Below are 17,265 nucleotides of genomic sequence, written 5' to 3'. Positions count from 1 at the left end.
ACACATGTTCACTGCAACTCTTGTACGTTTTTTCCTCGGAGGCAATAGGGTGGCACACTTGCAACACTTAAGGCCATCATCTACAAAAAGATTTCCAGCAAAGAGCCCCCTGGAGGGGCCGTTGAGCATAGCAGCGCCAGCAAAACGAGGAGCAGAGCCCTATGGTGAAGCATGCTACTTGTTCATGGGTGATGGCTTGTGCTCGATTAGCTAACTATATCATTGACCGATTTAGGTTTGGATACCAGATATAATAATCAATACCCAACATCAGAAAAGTACACTTTATTGATAACTGATATTACTAGGGAGAGTGTATACTGGACCAAAATTACTCTGTCCTCTATTTTTTCATGGTATAATGAGCATCCCCTGCAGCAGCAGTCTGTGTAGGTAGGAGCGCTGAGTCGGAGGGGTAGGGTTGGGGGGGTATAGACAGACAACCATCTTTGAAAAGTAAATAAATAATTCATTTTCCTTTGTCACCATCTATCAAAGTCCCCCCCCCCCCACCCGGCCCCACTGCCTCACCGCTCCTAACTGCATAAGCTGCTGTTGATCCCCTGAACAGTTTCCCATTCTACTGCTAATTAAAACATGCATTGGAAATGCATTAGGTCTTGCATTTTTTGCAGTCGGAGCTATTGGCATTGCTAACCTCACCCGAAGGTAACATATGCCAGAGATAAAAAGAAAGAACATGTAAATGTGCTCCGTGGAGCAACAGCAAACACACTCATATTTAATCTGTCAAATACATTCCAGTAACAATTATTTACTAAGTGAACAAATGGCAGCCTTGCTCTTATGCAGATTCTTTAAATATGCAAAAAAAAGGTAAAACGTGGCAATGTCCGGCCGTAAAGGCCTTGTAATGAAATGTGTGTTTAGTGAGCTGACGACTGGCGTGGTGCAATGACATGAGTGCACACGCGCTGTTTCTAAATGTATGATTTATAAACACAAGGAGGGAGGGTAAGCGGAGAGCTCAGGGCTGGGCAGGCAGAGATCTCTGAGGCCCACAACAGACTTCACACAGCTCAGTGAATGCTTCAACGAGGTACTGTAATGCAGGAGCATGCAACTACAGTGCACTATAATTAAATACAAACCGTTCAATTCTGTACGCAATAAAATAAAGTATAAAAAACGGCCTTACCTGAACGAAAGAAAAAGCAGTGGCATTATTCTGAGTTAACAAATGGTTCACACACACACAGTGGACAAGAGGAACGCTGTTGGAAAGGAACGCTGCTGATAGTCACATCAATTGCATGCAGTCTAGTAAGTTCACTAACTGTAAGGGTACACCAGGGTTAAAACACAGCTGTGTGCATTACAGCCTTATGCCGTCTATTGTTCCTGTTGTGTCCACATTTGAAGCAACTCTATAGTCAACAATGAAATCACTAAATAATAATTGTAAACGCGTTAATAGCAATTTACAACTATAGGGTCTGCTTCATAAGAGCGGTGACTCTGCCCTCGTTTTAACTGTTATACATTAATAACAAGGAGGAAAGAAAGGGTTAATCAACTGCACATGCCGCCGCTGCTCGAGTAAACAGAGGCAGGCAGGGGGAGTGCAGGTGCTGGAGGGGGGCTCGCAGTGCGAGGTCTCTGATGTGAGAAACCCTCAGTGTGTGTGCTTGGAGGGTGGGGGAGGGCTCCAAGCGCAAGGAGGGAGGGGGAAGCCACAAACAGGCACACCAGGGATTATCAATGCCTTTGTGAACCCGAGCGAAGGGAAATGATGAGAGAGTGCGCAGGCACAAACATTTATAACAAGTAAGTATACCCAAGAGCATGGCATGGCTTTTGTTACGGACATAAGTAAAAAAAAAAAAAAAATACCCTGGCTACTCTGACATGCCCACTTTTGTGAGATCAGAGCAGAGGAGCCCTGGTCAGAGAGGGGTTGTGGGTCAGGGGAGGGGGCGCCATTGATCCCATTCTCGTCTGGTTTTTGTTGCAGTCCGGTGTTTGGATTGGAAAATGTGACGCGCAGTAGGGACTGGCGCTAGATAACAATATTGGGCAATTAGCATCCTAAACAGCACCTTTAATATAATGTATGTGCTCTGAAAACCGATTACCCAGAGCGTTTTATTTCAATGAGAATGTAACAAATTATGCTTGGAAGGAGAAAGGCTTCTCTGAGCCAACACTAGACATTGTTGGCCCCTTTGTGCACGCTACCTCGCAGTAACTGAGCAGGGGTAGCAAAGGGAGTGCACACGAAAGGGGGCTTTTGTGCTGGGCTCCCGGAGACAGGGCATGACAGGCTGCAGCAGATTTAGAAGCGGACAGTGAGGCACTCCATAAAAAGACAAGACCGCGCATTCCACAGCTCTGTTCCACCGCCGCGCTGCGCTGTGGAACCTGCAGGTGGAGCGTCAGCCGCTAAGAAGACCTTTGTTTTCGTTGCGGCGATCGGCAGAGTGTTGACACAGCTGATGGGAGGCTGCGTTTGCCTGGAACCGCAATTGTATCAAACAAATATCCATAAAAAAAGGCATGGGGCAGCGCTCCGCGTCGTAAACATGAAAACATTATTATTCTTACCCAGGCGTGCGTGATGCCTACATAAAACAAGTAGTCCCTAAAAGAAACTATAACAGCCAGCAGCGGAACTACATTGCAGTTGGTCGGTGCTGCTTCATGCGAAATGGAAGCAAACCGGAAATGAGGAATCGGACCACCAGTCAATCAATGAGCTAAATAAAACCAGCAATGACACATTTAACCAATGGCAAGTGACAATACAAAGAGAAACAAAATGGGCCGAGTTTCACTAGTAATACAGTTTGCTTGATGCCTCGTAGAGGCAGCATGCGCTGCCTATGCAAGACCTAAAAAAAAGCTAGGGGCCTGCTTTAGAAATTTTAGAGAATGATAAAAATTCAGCCTATTTAGCCACCCAAAATCTGCAAAAAACACAAACTTTCTTTCCAAATGCAGCTTTTTGCTTGAAAGGATAGTGTATACTTTAATACATATTTACTTGTTTGAAGTGATCAGGATCCTGCACATAGGCAGGACAATTCTATGTTTAGGACAATTTATGAAGATCCCCTGGAGGAGAATCATCTGTCTAGATTAACTCGTTATCACTGTGTTACCAAGCGGAACACTTCTGATAGTGATATGCTATCTTTTTAACAATCGCATCAGTGAACAAGAAAATAACGTCTATACCTTTAAAGATGAACTCCACTTCCTTGCAGTTATAGTGGACCCATTCCAGGAAGCAGCGCTCCTTCAGCGACAGGTTATGGTGGCTTTCCACAAAGTCCCACTGAAGGATGTCATGATACTCCTTGACCTCTCTGGCCACTTGCTGCATGTGTGATGTGTTCTCCGTCTTGGCCATCAGAAACAAGGTCTTGACATAGTAGTCCGACACCTGCCTCTCAGCAGCCCATGTCTGGCGAGCAGCCATTCGCCGGTAAGAAGACAATGGATGGCTCTTTATGGCCAGGATAAGCAGGGGTTTGCATTCAGGACAGTGGCAGAACCTCACCTCCTCTTCCAAGATAGTACAGTTGTAACTCTGCAGGCAGGGAAATTCACGCTCGTAGTCAGAGATGTTGAGCAGGTAGGTGAATCTGTGATCCCTGAGAGTAGTAGAGAGCCGGTAGGTAGGGCGAAGGTTTTCTGACTTGTAGGAAGAGTGAATGGACTTTCTTGAAAAAATGGCTGTGTGAAACCGGGGCGTCAAGAAAATGGAAGCCATGGTCAGAAACAGGGAGAGGAGTCCAACGACGAAGAAGCAACCAAGCAGGACACGTTTTTTCCTAAATCTCATGCTGCATTCTCCTTACCTGATGGAACAGAAAGGAGAGCCACCATAAATACTTTGACATTAGATATGCCACATCTTTCTAGGACAAGGCAAGAATAATGTATTTATGTATTTGTAACATGGATTGTATCTACCAAGTAGGGACCACAAACTTAAACAGTCATGGGGACCCTATTTGATCACACAAAAACAGTAATACAGGCAATATATTCCAGGAGCAGGACAAGAGGGAACACTTACTTTATTTTATATCACTCAGACCCAACCGACTGGATGACAAAGCACTTTAGCAGACCAAGATACACATCAGATACAAGGGAAGGATAATGTACATTGAAAAAAGAGCGTTAGCTTAGGCCATAACTTTACAAAATATTTTCAGAGGATGCATTTCTAACGTTTACAGGAAGAGAAAATGATTAGTTCCATTTTTTGGAGCCGCCTATGAAATCCATCGTTTTAGTTTTCATGTTATATGGAAGGAGGTGGTTTCACGAACTCAGGCCTAAGATAGCTTTGAGTTTCATTGAGAATGACTGACTACACAATCTAGGTGGAACAGCTGTCATTATGCTTGATTATTTACTTCCAGAAAACATTGCTGTGGCATGAAGTTGCACCTCAAGAGGAGCCGGGTGAATCTGCGGAATGGATGCATAAAACCGGATGTTCTGTAGCCTAATCTAAAATAAACTAGAGGTTTCACCACCGTTTCGAAAGCTTGTTCTGGCACTTAAAATGTTGATCGTCTCATACACCAGAGAAGAAATTGGCACTTTAGCTATGGAATTAAATTGATCTTGTAGATTAAGATTCTTGCCCTATATAAAACAGAAGGGCTTTCTGTAGTCAATGTTTAAAGAGACAACAGCCATGCAGGATAAGTGAGTTTGGCTAAAATTGTACTGGAATGGAGTAGTAATCTTAATTTTCCATCATGAGTATCTCCCAGGATCTATAAAAAGTGCAATATTTTCTTGCATTTGCGTAATGCAAATTGTTATTTTTATCTTAAAGATGTATTAAAGAAAATACTGCCATAGGAGGCACCATTTCTTTTGGTTTTGTTTTAAAACATGCAACTAATGAGCAAGTTACTTTCCGTTTGCTAACGATCTGTATGGTGAATATTTATCTATCCGCAGATTCCTTCCCTTGTAGATATTCTGCAGGTGTCAGACTGGATCCGGGAAACTCAAAAAAGCAGTACTCCTGCGAGCCGATAGGGGCAGCTTCGTGCTTACGCTCCACTCTGGAAGTGACAAGCAGAGATAAATAGAAGCCCACACATGTGCGGATGTAAGTTGCTTTCTTAAGTTGTACGAAGATGCAGAGCCTATCTCCAGGTTGGCATGACCAGTGTGCAGATCTCTCAATTGGAACCCTTTTAGATGGAACAAGAGCCCACTTCACAGAACGAGGAGGTGGGAGGGTCAGTGGGGAATCTGCATTTATATAGATTATCTACCAAAAAAGTCATTAGCAAAGGTAAGTAACTTGTTCTTCTGATAGATACATCTAACTGCATTCCTAACTTTGTGAATAAATACCATAATAGTCCCTCCCCATGTGGTGGGTCTGTGTACTGGCTCACACCAAAACATCCTGCAGGAATAAGTGAGCAAAATACTCCTCTCGACAGACCTGAATCTCGAGGCAGTAGTGCTTCAAGAACATTTGTAGAGATGCCCATGTAGCCATCTGACAAATATCCAGGACAGACACCATGCATGCCAGCACAGTCGTAGCACCCTTGGTTCTGGTAGAATGAGTCCTTAAGCGTTTTGGAGGGTGCGTCTTAGTCAGTGCATGACAGATCTAAATGCAGAGAACAATCCATCAGGAGATGGTCTGTTTTTGCACTATTGCCTGTTGACTGATGATCCGGAAAATGGTTTCATCCAAGTACCCAAGAGAGCAACCGTAAGGGCTTCATAAAATGGTAATACAGATGCGTGACCAGGCTGGAGGACCTCTTTCAGAACATAAGTCTTCACCTCCCTAGAATGAAGTTGTAGGTCAAGTACTTCTGCTGTCCTCCTGATAATGACAGCAAAGGAGGCGCTCCCTCCAGGAGGAGACAAGGCCAGTGTCTCAATAAATATTCAGGCCACTGATACCTTGCAGTACGTCATACCAATTTTCCTCATCATATTGAGGGACAAAATCATTTCTTTCATCACAATTGTCATGGTCCGCATCAGTATTGAAAAGATTGGTCCTACCTCATGGGTAGGGAAAAGTATCAGTATCAGAAGCGTTGCCAACTGGTGGGATCACAGTGCCCCTTGAGGTCCTAGTGGATTCTGCTCGGAGAGCACAATAGGTTGTGAACCCTCCTCCGGTATCAGCAACGGAATTGATGCAAAGAGAACCTGCACAGTGGGAACTGAAGTCGGCACCAGAGCTGGTGCTGAACCCGAAATGGGTTAGATGGGCTCAGATGGTGACGTGGGCAACGGAAGTCCAGTCGGAGGACCGTGTGGATCCTTAGGGCCCAGATGCACACGGAGGGAACTAGCAAAACATAAATTAGCACCATGGGCTCCTTTAAAGCCTCCCACTTGTTGCAACATCACTGATGGGAAATTCAGGGTGCATCAGGACTAGACTTGGGATAGGCTCCAATGGTTGGTAAGTTGACTTATTCACACCCTCTTTGGACTCTAAGCTTCTTCTTGGGCTTAACCGAAGACTTCAGCAGAGACGATCATCTGCAGAAGGACTGGAAACAGGACCTTCCTTTTGACTTCGATAAGTCACAGCGTATAGTCTTACAATGGTTGATGGCATACAGCTTCACCCTGCAGCCTAGAATGGTCTTTGGATTTATCTGAAAGCAGTCATCAGTCGGCCCTGGAATCATACTCCGACCCGAGGCACCAAAGGCCTACTTTATGAGGGTCTGTCAAAAACAACGTTTTGCAGCAGCCCCTACATGGCTTGAAGCCTGTTGTCCTAGGTGGTCACATTTTCCCTTGCACACAGCAAAGCTTCAGCAAAGAGAGTCAATAAAAGACCAAAGAGTAGATCTGGATAAGCATCTGAAGGGACTGAAAGAAAGTACGCATGGGCAGTGCTTATATGCGTCTCCGCTTATCACTTAAAGAGCAGAACACTGTCAGCACGAGCCAGTGGGACGCTACTTACCAGTATGCAGGAGTTCTGCTGTAAAGTTTTCAGATACAGTCTGAAGCCTGCGGAATACTCACAAGTTGTGGAATCTGCGGCTAGACATATCTATCAAAAAGACCAAATAGTTAAAGTACATTTGACTCAAAACACCACTTTGTAAACTGAAAAATAAACAAAAAGAAAATTGGAACCTTTAACATAGGTCAGAGTGTTCAAATGACTGAAGGAATAGTTTACCTGTAACTCCAGTTCTGTAGTAGGGGTATCTCTGTTATAGTCATAATCTGTGAATAGTCCCGCCCACGTGCGTGGACCCCGGAGCAATTGAAATGGTCTCTTAAGGTGTCCCCTTCTGCAGTCCTGCATAGACACTTAAGAGAAAATCAAGACAAATAATGCAGCCTGACATTAACAAGGCTAAACTGGCCAGCACTTCATCCTGACGTGACAAAAAGGATAGCCAAATAATAATTAAATTTACACATTTAGCTAAGTTTCACACCTAGAGAAACTACCCTTCACAAAACTCCTTTGTCATGATAGAGAGGAAGGGTTGGACGGACAAGCCCGATAGGCTGCCACTGTGTGTCTGGATAAGGGATACCGTGCCTTTAAGGAACCCTCCAGAGACCCTCGGTATCCCATGATGCATAGCCAAAGGAAAGTTACTTTCAGTTCTTTTTGAAGGTGTATAAAGCCAGGCCTGTAGCATCCAGGATGTCCACGTTTCATCCACCGGGGAGGAGGGCGGGTCGCTTAGGACTATAACAGAGATACCACTACTACAGAACTGGAGTTACAGGTAAGAAACTACTCCTTCTGTAGTAGGGGAGCTCTATGTATAGTCATAACTGTGAATAGAATGGCAAGCCCATCCCAAACAATCCAAACCCAGCAGTGGAAGAAACGTATAGAATCACTACTGTGCAAATACATTTCTCAGTGAAGTCTGCCCAACCTGCGCATCTGCCCTGGCATCAGAGTCCAAGCAGTAATGCTTAGCAAAGGTATGAACGGACTTCCAAGTGGCAGCCCTACAGATGACTGCAATGGGAACATTACGTAGCAAAGCCGTCATAGCCACTTTGCCCCTGGTAGAGTGAGTTTTAGGTTTACCTCCTAAAGTCTTATTAGCTTTCTGATAACATAATTGGATACAGGACACAATCCACCTAGAAATGTACTGTTTGGAGGTGGCAAGACCAGTCCTGACCAACCCATAATTAACAAATAACTGATTCGATCTACGAATCTCCTTGGGTTTATCCAAGTAGAATTTCAATACCCGCCTCACATACAGTGAATGAAGGGACCTCTCCGCCGGAGAGGAAGGCTGTGGAAAAAACGTTGGCAAGGTAATCGTTTGATTGACATGGAAATCAGATATCACCTTGGGGAGAAACTTCAGGTGAGTCCTCATGACAACCTTAGATTCATGAAATACAGTATAGGGCTCTTGGCAACACAGAGCCTGGATCTCACTCACCCTGCGATCCCATGTTATAGCTACAAGGAAAGCCGCCTTCCAGGATAGATGCTGTAATGAAGCCTTATGAATAGGTTCAAAAGGCTCCTTCATCAATCTAGACAGCACCACATTAAGCTCCCACGGAGGCGAAGGACGCCTAATGGGAGGAAACACCTTCCTCAAACCTTCCAGAAAATCTTTGATGACAGGGATTTGGAAAAAGGAAGTTTGTGAAGGGCATTTCCTATACGCAGTCAACGCTGGGAGGTGAACCTTAATAGAATGAAAATTAAGGCCAGATTGAGCCAAATGCAGTAACTACGGAAGAATGCCATCCTCCTTGCAGGAAGTAGGATCAGCATCTTTAGAGGCGCACCAAATGCAGAATCTCTTCCATTTGTATGCGTAGGAAGTCCTTGTAGACGGTCTCTTTGCCTCTTTCAGTATCGTCATGCAGCTTTCTGGAAGATTTAAATGTCCATACTGCACTAGCTCAGGAGCCATGCTGCCAAACTCAACGACGAGAGGTTGGGGTGCATCATCTGCTCTCTGTACTTCGTGAGAAGGTCCGGCCGACACAGAAGCCGAAGATGCGGCAGGAGAGAACGATGTAGTAGGTAGGTGAACCACCACTGCAGAGGCCATTCCGGAGCAATGAGGATCATCTTGGCCCGGGACAGTTTGAACAACACTGTCGGGATCAGGGGAATGGGTGGAAAAGCGTAAAGAAAGCTGTCCGACCAGTTCATCCACAGTGTATTCCCCAGCGTCCCCGATTGGTAAAACCTGGAGGCGAAGTCTCTGCATTTGCTGTTTTCCGCGGTGGCGAACAAATCGATGTCTGGAGTGCCCCACCTTGCGAATAAGTCTCCTAATACCTCGTCGTTTCAGACCCACTCGTGGTTCTCTTGGACGAGCCTGCTGAGAGCGTCTGCCTGAGCATTCTGCACACCTGGCAGATGGGTCGCCGTTATCGTCAGTCCCCTGGCCAACAGCCAGTTCCCGATCACTTGCGCTTCCAGCGATAGTGTGCGCGATCTTGAGCCTCCCTGCTTGTTGAAGTAACACATTGTTTTTGTGTTGTCTGTCTAAGCAGGGAATTGGTCCGAAAGGACGGTTGGAAGGCTTTCTGCACCAGATGAACAGCTCTGAGTTTCAGAAAATTGATGTGATACGTGGATTCTGTCTGAGACCACGTGCCTTGGATCTGAAGGTGGTCCAAATGCGCTCCCTAGCCCTGGAGAGACGCATCTGTTACTATGGTCTGAGTCGGGATCTCCTTGTGGAATGGAATCCCTTTGAGGAGATTCTCCGGTGAACACCACCACTTCAGGGATTGTAGCTCGTGTTGAGACAGATGGATCCTGTCCTCCCAGCTCGCTCGTCTCTGGTTCCACCGATCTTCCAGACATTCCTGCAACGGCCTCATGTGGAGGCGTGCATGTGGAGTGAGAAAGATACAAGAGGCCATCGACCCCAGCAGAGAGGACACCATCCTCAATGTCTGCGATGGAATGGACATGAGTGTCTGAGCTTTCCGAAGGATCGATAAGCGTCGCTTCTCCAAAGGACAAACGCTTGCCTTGAGAGTATCTATGGAGGCTCCCAAGTACTGCAGACACTGAACAGGAGTCGGGACCAATTTGGAAATGTTGATGTGTAGGCCCAATAGGTTCAACAGAGCAGCCGTCCTGTTGAAATGTAGCGGTGCCTCCTGGAACGTGGATGCTTTGATCAGCCAATCGTCCAGGTACGGATAAACAAACACCTTGTTCTTTCTTAGGTGTGCTGCCACCACGGCCATGCACTTCGAAAAAGTCCTGGGAGCTGACTTCAGGCCGAACGGAAGTACTGTATACTGATAGTGGTTGGTGCCGACCAGGAAACGCAGGAACTTTCGATGTTTGTGGGCAATGGGGACATGGAAGTAGGCGTCCTGCAGATCTATGGCGCAGAGCCAGTCTCCTCGATGCAGCTAAGGATAAATCTGGTGAAGGGACAGCATACGGAACTTCTCTGCGAATCCATTGGTTTGCGTGCCGCAAATCCAGAATGGGCCTGAACTCGATTTTGTCCTTTTTCTGCACAAGAAACAACCTTGAGTATAGACCCTTTCCTCTTTGAGACGTAGAAACAGGTTCTATCGCCCTTTTTCTTAACAGGATATCTGCCTCCGATTGGAGTTCGCATAGCATGTATTGTGAGAGAACTGGTGGAATAGCTGTTGGAGGGCTGATGAAGCGTAGACTGTATCCATTGCAAACAATATTTAGCACCCACTTATCCGGAGTAATTTGTCTCCACTCTGCCAAAAAGTTCTGAATGCATCCCCCCACCGGAGTGGGTAACAGAAGAGGGGGAAGTAATCCCTTAAGGCTTAGACCCAGCCGGGCCCTTGTTCCCTGATGTGGACTGTTGGTTGCCTCTGCCCCTCTGACGTCTCTGGAAAGGCTGCCTCTGAAATTGCTGCGGATGTTGCTGCTGCTGTCCAGCGGGACGACCCTGCCCACGTTGGCGCTGGGAAGAATAGCGTCGTTGGTAGGAATGGAAAGTCTTGCGCTGTTCCTTGGGCTTCTCCAGCCAACAGCCTTAAGAATCTCAACTTCCGCCTTCATGCGAGCCATTTCCTCGTCTGCATGTGCACCAAAGTGCGTAGCACCCCAAAAGGTCAGATTAGCATTCGCTGCTGTGCCTCAGGTTTCAGGGAGGTAAGCCGCAACCTGGCGTGTCGCCTCAAAGTCACACCGTGGCAGTATTCATGGGCTGCCAGGAGAGAGGCGTCTGCAGCCGCGCTGATGATTTGGTTTGACACCATCATGCCTTCATTAAGAACCTCCTGGAAGTCCTCACGCTTGTCCCTAAGGAGAAGCTCAATGAATTGTTGGAGAGACTCCCAGAAGGAGCGGTCATAGCGGCCCAAGAGGGCAGTTGAGCTTGCTGCCTTCATGGAGGTTGCTGCTGTACTGCAGACCTTCCTCCCCGCCAAGTCCAGTCTGCGGCTTTCTTTTTCCGGTGATACAGTGGACGATGGAGCCGTAGAGTGTTGCTTCTTAGCCGCCACCATAATAACCGAATCCGGAGGTGGATCAGTTCGCAGGAATGCGGGGTCCAAGTCCGGGGCCCTGTACTTCTTTTGAAGCCGCGATGGAGCAGACTTCACAGAGGCAGGCGTAAGGAAGAGCTCCATAGCCGGTTCCTCCAAACCGGGCACTACAGGAAGCAGAGGACGAGAGAGTTGCTTTTGCTGCAGCGTCTCGAATATGACCGATGTGGACGGGGTAGGCACAGTCAGTGCGATCCCTAGCTTAGCCGCTTTTCTCAACAGCACATCTTGAAACGTGGCAATGTCATAGACCGGCCCTACCCTCGTAGGAGGGGAGTCTGACAAGGTCGGCGAGTATCTTCCACCACTAGAAGAATTAGTGTCCCTGGAACGTGACCGCTCCCAGCGGTGACGATGCCGGGACCTGGTAGAAGATCTGTGCCGGCTACGCGAATGATGTCGAGCTGGATCGACATCTCGGCCTTCTGGGCACAGCCGGAATCACCGGCACAGGCTGCTGAGGCGGTGGTGGCAGTGGTGGCTGAGGCAGAGCCAGAGGTGGAGGAGTAGGTGGTGGAGAAGGAGGAGGTGCTGAAGGCGTTGCTGTCCAAGGTCTTGGAAGTGACTGACGAGGGACCACAGGCTGGGCTGTTTCCGGAGACCTAGATGGTGAATAGGTCCTGGAGTAGTCCGAGTCCGAGGTACGAATCACTCTCCTTCTTACGAGCAGGTCTTGAAGAGGGTGTCCTGGAAGCTGTATCCCCTGATGGAGAACGCCGGTGCCATCGTGACCTAGGGCTCTCAGATGTGGAGATGCTAACCACCGAATGTGACTGGCTCCTCGAAGTCTACTTCCTCCTCGACGTCGACTTTCCTCGTGACGTCGACTTCCTTCTCGACTACTTCCGTCTCGACGACGACTTCCTTTGCTACGTCGATCTATCCCTCGACATCGACTTGCTTGATTTTTTCTAAATGCCTTTTTGATGATCTTTGCTTTCATTTTTCTATCATACACATGAGCACTTACTTTCACTTCTTTCTCTTGCCCAGAAAATGCCCATAAAAATAATAGTATATGTTGCATATTATGCCTTTATGTTGGAAACCACGACTGAATAAATTGATGGCTAAATAAGTTCTGGTTGGCCTCTTAAACTGTGAACTCTCCCTTGTTGAATGCGCCTCTGTATTAAATGTTTTCGGCTGTATGGATTAACTTCATAAACATACTCTTTTCTGAAAGTAACAGAGTATGGCTAGTATTGTCTAGGACCAGTGTTTCTCTTACCAATCGACACCCAGGTCCTTTGACACTGTACTGGGTTACCCCATTTATCATAATGGCAGGCCCCTTAGTAGAAATTGATTTACAGGCCTTGGGCACACAGTGCACAGTCAATTAAATAGGCAAATTATGGATAAACCAATCACCAATACAATTTAGACAGAGTACATATGCACTTTAGCACTAATCAGCAGTGGTAACGTGCCCAGAGTCCTAAAGCCAACAAAAACAGGTCAGAAAAGATAGGCAAAAGGCGGCAAAATATTTGGGGATAACCCTGCAAAAAGGGCCAGGTCCACTACTGATATATTTTTTTTATGTATCTACTATTCATTTACACGCTGTTTAAATGTTGTGTGTTTGAGAAAAAAAAACTGACATTTTACAGCTTTTTGTTTCCCAATGATTGTCAGGTAGATCATTTCACAAAAACCTCTAACTGTAATAAGAGAAAGAACAGTTCTTGTGTCCAGATAATAAGATTTAAAGGCATCTTTGTTGCTCATTCATTTTCTGAATGAACAGCACACATGCTCCCTTCTAGTTTAAGTTCACTCACCAGAATGGACGAGTAGGTCCTATAAATTGCTCTACCTGATAAAAGATGACTCGCCATAGCAAATGAGCAAATACATTTTTCAAGACCTGGAGATTAAATTCCCTTTTTGTGTTTTCCTAACCATCTTTTGTGTTCACAAATGGCTTAAGCATAAACTGCAATCTTGAAATGTCCTGTGCTAGTATAATTATACAACTCTACGTAACACGCTGGTTTTTCTTCGATCTTGGGCCTCGCGAAATCTCACTTACTTGCTATAGCAAATCAGATTTCATCAGGGTGAGCTACTTTTAAGGCCTAATGGTACTGTCTTGTGAGAGAGCTACAGCTGGCAAATAATAGGTGCTTTGTCCATTCGGAGAGTGAATCAGCAATAAACATGACTTTAAATCTTGGTTTTATTTTGTCACATTTGCCGTGCAGTTAAAGACAGAGGTCAAATGTCATCTTATGTCTTCTTACAAACTGCTGCTTCTTTATCCTGGAAATTCCTTTTCTTTCAGACTGCAAAGTTACATGATTTCTTTTTTAAGTGAACTGTCTGACAATAATGCCAGGGTACAGGAGTGTAAAATATAAGGGTGAAGGTTGTCTGGATTTTTCTCTAAAACATATACAATAGCTTGTAACTGTACATATATTTCAAAATATATTTCAGTAATTAGAAAAGCATGTTTTGCAATTTTTAAGTATGATGGAAATAAAAGCTTTTAACAGGATCAAAACAAATCACAGTACTTTACTTGGAGATGTGAAAAAGATAATCATGTGCAGAAACCAGATTTCCACACACTATACTTTGTATACTATAGTTTCACCACTAAACCTGCATGTGAGTGGGAAGGTTTGTGGCCATTACAATGGAAAATATACTGTCTGCAAATGACCGTGTACTACCACGTCATACTTTAGTTATATATTTATTAAAAGTGAGGGTTTTTGAACATGAACTGAGAAACATTACTGCCCCCACCCTGATGACAATGTGATTAGTAAACTGAGAGGCAACGGGTCATGTATACCCTTTATGAGGGCTGGATTTCTATTATACAAAAAGCAAATGTTTAATCTATTACATCAAACAAAAGAGTGTTTTGTGCAGCAGACAAGCTGAACTTACATATTTGAAGGTACTCTCATATGTAATAATGAAGAGAAAGGTGACAGTAAAATAAAATATTTGCCTTAGATCACAGAATTTGAGACCAGTTTGTGTGTCAAGAGCATTACAGTTAGGTCAAGTAGGTTTAAGTCACTAGATCTGCAGATCTAATAACATTGCTATGCTTTTGAGGCCTTGACCTAATGATAACGAACAACTTAAAAAAGCAAATAAATACATTTTAGATAAAGTATTACAAATGCTAAACAGGAACGATCACATTTTGATTTTCTTTTCATCTACATTCCAACCCACAATTATCTGTTTGCAAATGAATCTATTCCTACACCTCGCCTCTTCTTTCTGTTACAATCTGTGTTATTTTTTGGGAGAATCCCCTAACCCCCCCCTTTTTTTTTTCTCACTTCTTACCCCCTTTTACCTCTATCCACCCCTAAACCGTAAAAGTACCCTAACCCTCTCTATCCACCCTACAATTATTCTAATATTACCCTCTATCCACCCCTAAACCGTAAAAGTACCCTAACCCTCTCTATCCACCGTACAATTATTCTATTACCCTTAGCCCCCTTCCCTATACCCACCCCAAACTCTAAACTCACCTGTACCACCCTCCATACCTACCCATCCCTGAACCCGAAATACACCTTTACCCCCTTTAAATCTACCCATCCCTGAACCCTAAATGCACCCTGCGCTCCCTTTATATCTACTCATCCCTAACGCCTAAAATTACCCTTACGTACCTTTCACTCTGCCCAATCCTATAATTGCTCTTAACTCCCTTTACCTCTACAACCACTGAATTCTAAAATTGCCCTTACCTCCACCCACTTGTAAACCCGCTTACCTCTACCCACCGCAAAACTCAACAATCACCTTTACATCCCTTGGCAACTACTTATAGCCAAACCCTAAAATCACCTTAACTTCCCTTTACCTCTACCCGCACTTAAACCACTTTTTTTTTTTTTAAACAAAATGTAGGTTTAAAAAAAAAATACCTGCATGTGTACTGCGGGATGAAGGTACAAATATTTACCTGTGAGGCAAAGCATACATAGCCAATTTAGGCTTGAGGATCCAAATTTTTTAAGGTAAAAATAGTATTTATTTGCGCTGTTCCCAACTAAAATTGCCTGTTTCAGTGCTGAAGTATACAAAAAGTGTAGTACTCACTCGGGTCCGCATTCCCAGACCACTGCTATTTTGCACACCATGTCACCTTAGTTTGGACCCAGCAACATGCAAATAAGGGGTATAATATATTCCACAATTTTTTTCCACTATCTCCCTCTTTGCTGTTTCGAAACAATGACATGTATGGCATATACGCCAACATTTTGAAGAGGAAAGTAGGAGATTTTAAAAAAATAATCGGGAGAATGCATTTCCTCCACTGAAGTCTATTGAAGTAAAGTAAATTTGAGCTTGGAGAGAGACAAAATAAAGCCAATTTTACCTGTAAAAACGGGAGTCTCCCGAATGAATCGGCTCAATTGGCATATTTGGTATGATCAAGGCATTGGGTAAAGACGTGGTGTGCACCACAGAACTGCCATAACAGAAAATACAGACGGCTTTCTTAAAATTAAAAAAATAGTTCTATTTAAGTATTTTAGCCCTGCCGTCTGCAGAACCTTAATGCGTGAACAAATGGCTTGCATTTTCCTTTGGGAAATGTGCAGCCCTTATCTCAAGTCATTACAAAGTCTGCCTAAATGTATTGTTAAAAACTAAACATTTACTCGCAGTCAGCCTCCCAAGTATACATCAGGTCGCAAACGAAAATGTTTTCAAGAAAACGTGCGTCGAACGCACCTCCAAAGGGGAAAAAGGCCCAACACTCACCTCATGCACTATGCGAAGCCTGCATCCCAAGAGAAGGAAAAAAAATTCGAGTTGCAACAGGCAACAACAATGCCGTGTTTGGTACGCGTTATGTAGCACTAAAAAGAACATAAAACCACCCCGCCTGGAACGACCCTTCTGCACGATGCCCAAACCGGGATCTGCGAGAGAAGCGCGAAACGAGAGAGGCGTCAATCTGCAGCGTCAACGGCGGCTCACGCGCCCCTGGGGACGCACTGCGCGCGACGCTTGCACAGCCAAGAGGGCCGAGGGGCGTAAGCAAGATGGCGGACCACCCTGCACAGGGAACACGCATTTGCAAAGCCATAGGGCTCGCATTTGCGAGAATTTAAGCTATTGGCATTGTAAATGACCATGCTTTTTATTTATGTGTTTAACACCAACTCATAATCCCAATAGCTCAACCTGTCGCAAATGCGAGACCTATAGCAATGCCACAGTTAAAGCGCACAACCCCTTTTCCGCCAACGGTGCAAGAAATTCTAGGTGCTTTCTTCAGAGAGCAAACATTCAAACTTGCGCTACTCGTATGTGGATTCCCTCTTGGTGACCCATACATTTCACATTAGCTAATGCACATAATAATACTGGTAACTATGGCACGAGCCATTTCCTAGAGGCGTAACGCCTCCAGCTAGAAATCATTTTAACGCAAGCCGCCCTCTGTCAGGCAGTTGTAACCAGCGCCAGCCTGTATAAATTATTTATAGGATGGCCTAAGTATCTCAGGTACCTGAAAGAATCAATCTGCAGGACATGCTTGAGTCCTTTTCCAAAGAAATCCAGTTAAATGCCGATCCCCTGTGCTGCGGCAGAAAAGGGAGCCTCTAAAACTGAAATCCATAGCTGCCAAGGTTTCAGATTGCTATGTGTGACATTTTCATAATTTGTGTAATTATAAGTGACATTTCAACATATATGAGTGACACTTTTTTTGCAAGCAAAATCAAGTAATGAAGATGATGGAAACAC

General features: G+C 45.0%; 1 protein-coding gene across 1 annotated transcript in view; it reads right to left on the bottom strand.

Moving 5' to 3' along the window:
- The window catches only part of LOC146782894 (beta-1,3-galactosyltransferase 5-like), a 60,631-nt gene extending 44,130 nt beyond the window's left edge, over nucleotides 1–16,501 (bottom strand). The window contains exons 1-2 of the mRNA XM_085639903.1: nucleotides 16,273–16,501; nucleotides 3,199–3,824 (exon numbers count right to left, since the gene is read on the bottom strand). Of these exons, the coding sequence (XP_085496029.1) occupies nucleotides 3,199–3,808 (610 nt within the window). The 5' untranslated portion in view covers nucleotides 3,809–3,824; nucleotides 16,273–16,501. The remainder of the gene's footprint in view (nucleotides 1–3,198; nucleotides 3,825–16,272) is intronic.
- Nucleotides 16,502–17,265: the final 764 nt, after the last annotated feature.

The sequence above is a fragment of the Triturus cristatus genome, chromosome 12, assembly GCF_964204655.1.
Source record: "Triturus cristatus chromosome 12, aTriCri1.1, whole genome shotgun sequence".
NCBI classification, from domain to species: Eukaryota; Metazoa; Chordata; class Amphibia; order Caudata; family Salamandridae; genus Triturus; species Triturus cristatus.
The sequence above is the reverse complement of the archived record's forward strand: the minus strand, read 5'-3'. Positions and strand labels throughout refer to the sequence as shown.